At 36.2% G+C, this 6,281-nt stretch overlaps 1 protein-coding gene across 4 annotated transcripts in view; it reads left to right on the forward strand.

Moving 5' to 3' along the window:
• PPWD1 (peptidylprolyl isomerase domain and WD repeat containing 1) overlaps positions 1-6,281 on the forward strand; it is a 25,202-nt gene that overhangs the window by 17,442 nt on the left and 1,479 nt on the right. For all 4 annotated transcript variants that reach the window (XM_005857937.2, XM_014549038.1, XM_005857938.2 and 1 more), the window contains 2 exons: positions 3,220-3,401; positions 5,302-5,383. In XM_005857937.2, the coding sequence (XP_005857999.1) occupies positions 3,220-3,401; positions 5,302-5,383 (264 nt within the window). The remainder of the gene's footprint in view (positions 1-3,219; positions 3,402-5,301; positions 5,384-6,281) is intronic.

Here is a 6,281-nt window from a genome sequence, read left to right on the forward strand (position 1 = left end):
TTGATTCTCGGCTGGAACCACTGTCAGTGTGGAGTTGCACATTCTCCCCATGTCTGTGTGGGTTTTCTCTGGGTACTCGTTTCCTCTCACATCACAGAGATGTGCACATTAGTTAATTGCATGTCTGAATTGTCCCAGTCTGAGTGAGTGTAGGTGTGTGTGAGCGTGTCCTGCATGGAACAGGGTCCTGTCCGGGGTTGATTCCCGCCTTGAGCCCTGGACTGCAGGGATAGGCTCCAGCCATGCATCACCCTGAACTGGAATAAGCAGGTTGTGAAATAATTATCTAACTGGTTCTTATTAATCTTTCTTTAATATATGTATAGCTCACATTTATTTCAATGTTTCATCTCATTGTTTAATATTAGAAGTGTTTTGGATCATTATTTAGAAGTTGGGGTGATGTTTTTGTGATCAGAAGTAATACCATAGGAACTTAACTCATTTATATCAATTAGTCTGTGGTAAAATTGATTTTGTTATACATTGTTTTGACTAAAGTCACATTTCCAAGAGCCTATCGATGACATTAAGTGAGGACTTACTATATTTCTCTGCCTAACTCCCCAGCTATCTGTATTAGCTGGCCTCCTACCTTAAAATTCTTCATTTTTAGGTCATTTGCTACATTAACCATACGGAACTTGATCTCATTTGTGATAAGTTGGTTATTCTTTTTATTTTCTTTTTCTTTATTGATTAAGGTTTTACATATGTGTCCTTACAAGTCCTTTGGTTGATCCCTCCCCCTTCCCTCCTCCTTCCCCCTGCCTTCCCGCTGAGGTTTGATGGTCTGATCAGTGATGATCTGTCTCTGGATCTGTTTTTGTTTATCATTGTATGTTCATTATATTCCACAAATGAGTGAGATCATGTGATATTTATCTTTCTCTGACTCATTTCACTTAGCATGCTCTCCAGGTCCATCCATGCTGTTGCAAATGGTAGGAGTTCCTTTCTTTTTACAGCAGCATAGTATTCCATTGTGTAGATGTACCACAGTTTTCTAATCCACTCATCTGCTGATGGGTACTTAGGCTATTTCCAAATCTTAGCTATGGTGAATTGTGCTGCTATGAACATAGGGATGCATATATCCTTTCTGATTGGTGTTTCTGGTTTCTTGGGATATAGTCCTAGAAGTGGGATTACTGGGTCTAATGGGAGTTTCATTTTTAGTTTTTTTGAGGCAACTCCATACTGTTCTCCACAGTGGCTGCACCAGTCTGCATTCCCACCAGCAGTGCAGGAGGGTTCCTTTTTCTCCACATCCTCGCCAGCACTTGTCGTTTGTTGATGATAGCCATTCTGACAGGTGTGAGATGGTACCTCATTGTCGTTTTGATTTGTATCTCTCGGATGATTAGTGACTTTGAGCATGTTTTCATATGTATCTTGGCCTTCTGTATGATTATTCTTTTTTACATCTAAGCATTTGCACATGCTATTCCTTTTGCCAGCTACACATACTAGTAAACCACCCAACTCCTACACATATTTCAGATCTCAGCTTGGAAGCCTTCTCTGACATCAAGTCTAGATTAGGTGTGCCTGGTTGTGTTGGTGTCACACTTTTGCTGGTTGTTTTTTGTTTTTGTTTTTTTGGTTTCTGACACTGTCATATCCTCATGATAATATAAAATCTATAAACATAGGCACTACATTTTTTTTCACTATTAAGTCCACAAAGTTTGGTAAAGTGTTTGGCCCATTATAGTATATTCATTTATTCATCTGATATATTATAAGCATCTGTGATGCTATTAAGGTTACCAGCATTTGGTACATGTAGGAAATAGCATTTCCCTACCCTGACCAAGCTTTTAACCTAGAATGGGTACATTCTTTTAAGGTGAGAATTTTTCTTATAACTGCCAAAGTCATTGCTAAAATTTTATCAATATATGTTAAAGGAAAATAATTTTTCTTTTTACCTGTAATTTAACTTTTTGAAGGCACAAATTAATCAAAATATAATTCTTGATATGCACTAAAAACACAATTTTCCAACCACTTTATTTAAAAACTAAGTAACAAGTTTTCTTTTTCTTTCCCCAAAATTTACTTTTATGTTGATTAAACCACAGATTTTCTCATAAACTTGGAATAGAAAAACAAAATAAGTCCCTCACAGTGTGTCTTTATACAGGTAACATTTTCATGAATTATCTTTGAGGTTTATTAGATGTACATATTCTTAAGCAAAATTAAAATGGTCTATGTACATTTCTATTCCTTTTTAAATCCAATATCATGAAATAAAAGTAAAATTTTACAAAATTTGAACTTTAGTAGTTTCATATGTGAGCTAAATCAAGATAACTTTAAAGATTCATATAAATAGTACAACAGACTTGCCATTCTCCTTTGAAAACTGGAGAATAATATGTGAAGGCAATCGCATCGTAACTTGGTTGTTTATTTGGAATCTATCCAAGTGGACCAGGAATGCTATTAGGCAAGACAGGGCCTGGGCACAAGCTTTACCTTCCTGCAACTCAGTTGGCATCAGGTAGAGCTTTCTTCTTACTGAGAGGCAAAAGAAACAGTCCTTGAGAAATCCAGAGTTTTAACAACTGAAAGGTTTTTCTCAATTCTCCTTATACCCTGAGAATCCTGAGATTTCTGCAACTTCACTCAAAATTTACAGTCTTTCTCCCAGGCTTCAGGGTTTAGGTATATCAGATGGGGCTCTGCAAAAAAAAAAAAGTCAAGATTCACTACTGATTTGTCTGTGAATCCTCATCCTACCTTGCCCAAGTCTTGTTCATAGTAATAACAAGTGTTAATATATACACAGTGCTCTCTGTATGGTAAGCACTATTCTCTAAGCAGTTTGCATCCCCCTTCATTTAATCTCGTGACAGGTACCATTTGGGGTAGTTCTTATTATTCCCATTTATGAATGAGGAAATGTAAGAAGTGAATTTACTTCCCCAAAGTCACATAACTCGTAAAAGACAGAGCTGGAATTCAAACCCAGGGTTTCTAGTGAAAAGTAGGCAACAGGTGGCAGGTTAGGATATGATATAAGTATAAAAATAATTTAACTGCCTTACACACCCTTTGATAGGAAGTGATTCCTGAAATAAGGATTTATCCTGATGTGAATTCATACCTTCCTCAAATGTTTCATTAGAAATTAAATTTGCTTGTTCATAAACTTTAACCAGATGAAAATTTTAATTCATTTACTCACTTTTTACTTTCCTCCTTTAGTTTACCAAACGAGAACCAGAAGATACAAAAAGTGCAGATTCTGACCGAGATGTTTTTAATGAGAAACCTTCTAAAGAGGAAGTCATGGCAGCTACTCAGGCTGAAGGACCCAAACGAGTTTCAGATAGTGCCATTATCCACACAAGCATGGGAGACATTCACATCAAACTTTTTCCTGTTGAGTATGTATTGTTTTTGTTGTCTTAACCACCATTTTAAATGTATATATTTGAAGAAACTGTGCAACTTAAAATTTTTGTTATTTTGACTTAAGGAATTTTGCAGAATTGAAATGTTTGATAGAGCATCAACCCTGAAATTTCTGATTAACTGTTACTCTAGACATTTTTATACGTATATACACATACTTAACAGGTTTAAAATACGAGGACAAAACATCTTGGCTATGAAAGTGATGAATGAAACTAAAAAGTTATGCAAATGTATATTTCTATTACCATTAACAGCACATCCCAACTATAAGATTTGTGGCTCGCTTATTCTAACTGGTTTTCTTCTCAAAGCAATCTCTTAAGGGGAGAATACTTATTTTTCCTTCCTGACATTTGTTAGACATCTACTTCCTCTTCCTTAGACTCAGTAGTTGTATTTTTGAAAACGAATTCCAATAAAACACATAAGGGCTTCCATTGAAAAAGGGAAAATAGTATTCTGGACATTTTTAAAAGTTTGCAAAATGAGCATGCAATACCAAATACAGTAATGTCTCTGGCTAGTCTTGATGCAAAAGGTGACATCTTTACAACTGATTTATCTTCGAATCCTCATCCTACCTAGTACCTTTAAAGTACTTATTTTGAATATGAATGTTTTATCATGCCATACCTTGGTACTGAACAAAGAACTAGGTAGTTTTGCCCTAGCCGGTTTGGCTCAGCGGATAGAGCATTGGCTTGCGGACCAAAGGGTCCCGGGGTCAATTCTGGGCAAGGGTACGTTCCTTGGTTACAGGCTCCTCCCCAGCCCCAGCCCTGGTCAGGGCTCATGCAGGAGGTAACCAATCGATGTGTTTCTCTCACATCGATTTCTCTCCGTCTTTCCCTCTCTCTTCCACTCTCCCTAAAAATCAATGGAAAATATCCTTGGGTGAGGATTAACAAAACCGAAAAAAGACGAACTAGGTATCTAGACTCCTGGATCATCTCATTTCAAGTATTTAGAACCCATGCACCCATTAAGCCTGTTGCTCCCTGATATACTTCATGCAGGATTCTCTTGATTTTCCCCTCCAACCCCAGCTCTAAGAGCTATTACAGGAAAATGATACCACATTAAATTACCCCGTGGGATTAGTTAATATTATTTAGAATGCTTCATACTCAGTGTGTCTGATTATCACTTAAAGTTGATTAAATTTAGGAGATAGCATTTTGGTGAATAAGTCCTTGGTCAGGAATGTGTCACTGTAACCATTAATAATGTTTTTATGAGAAAACTACCTTTCCTGGGAACTTAACCCATCATATATAGCAAATTGTATATATTTTAAGGTGCTATGGTTGTTGTTTTTACATTTTGGTAGTTAATCCTCACCTGAGGATATTTTTCCGTTTATTTTTAGAGAGTGGTAGGGAAGGGGAGAGACAGAGGGAAACATCGATGTGAGAGAGACACATAGATTGATTGCTTCCCACTTGCCCTGACTGGGGCAGGGAATCAAGCCTGCAACTGAGGTACGTGCCCTTGACTGGAATTGAACCCAGAACCCTTCAGTGTGCCGGCCAATGCTCGATCCACTGAGCCAAACCAGCTAAGGCTATGGTTGTATTTTTTAAACTAAATAACCTTGAAGTCTAAATATTGTTAAACTCAACTATAATAAGCAATCTTGATATAAAGATACTACATTAAACAATAATATGCTACTAAACAATAATATACTACTGCTTATATGCCCTTTCAACTCTTATGTCCTCAAGGTTAGAAGAGGTTATGAAAAAAAGACTGTCCTTCTGAAACATTCAGATGATATTGAAAACACCATTAGGAAGCAGAACTGCAAAGAAATTGTCTTAAATACTCTGAATAAATTTCATATTTTTAATATATGTCTTACTGTAGGTGTCCCAAGACAGTGGAAAACTTCTGTGTTCATAGCAGAAATGGTTATTATAATGGACATACTTTTCACCGTATAATTAAGGTAGGTTATGCAAATTTTATCATTTAAGGCACAATAAGAGGTTTAAACCTAAGGCATAGCATTCTCTCACACTTAGTTTATTAGAAAGGAAGAGGAAAAATAGACTATGGAAGCCAAAAGAATGGTCATGAAAAGAATGGTCATGAATATCAAATCTAGAAAAGGACTGGAATAGTAGCGTAATTACCATTTTAGAAACACTGCAACAATATTTTTTCAACAGCTGAAAACAAGGTCACATAATGAGTAAAGGGGTCATGCTGAGATAAAACCAATAGCCACTGTTCCTAGTGGCTAAATAAGAAGATACGATTTTAAGTAATAGAAGAGCCCAAATGCCACTTAATCTGTGAGAACCACCATGCATACCTGAAGAGCGGAATGAGCTCTGCCCAGGATCTTGTTGGGCAGCATTCCATAAAACATATGTAGTTCTTGTTTACTGACAAGTCAGAAATGATAGGAGGAAAAGTCAAGCTTCAGGGTTCTGGAGGAATTAATGTAATGAAATCCAGAAAATCGAGTGGTTAGGGAAAGGTAGGTGAGAAGAATGAAGCAATTATATAAGATATTATACAGAAACTAAAATTTACACTATTAATTGTAGATTATTGGGGAAAATATAGATGTCTATAAATGAGAATACCTTTGCATTTTGTTTTAAATTTGGTAGCAGTTGAGTAGTAGAAATACATCATCCAAATTAAAGTATAACTTACTGAGTTTAATAAAATCACTTTATAGAGTGACTGTTAACAAAGTTACAATTTTACTGAATACAAAGCACGCTTTACAACCCTAACTCCAAAGCATACATATAGAAAAGAACAGTGTAATATGTTTGTTTTTAATAATTCTTAATTTTGAAAGTATTACATATGTTCCCTTCCCCCCCCCC

The sequence above is a fragment of the Myotis brandtii genome, unplaced genomic scaffold (genome assembly GCF_000412655.1).
Source record: "Myotis brandtii unplaced genomic scaffold, ASM41265v1 scaffold115, whole genome shotgun sequence".
Lineage (NCBI taxonomy): Eukaryota > Metazoa > Chordata > Mammalia > Chiroptera > Vespertilionidae > Myotis > Myotis brandtii.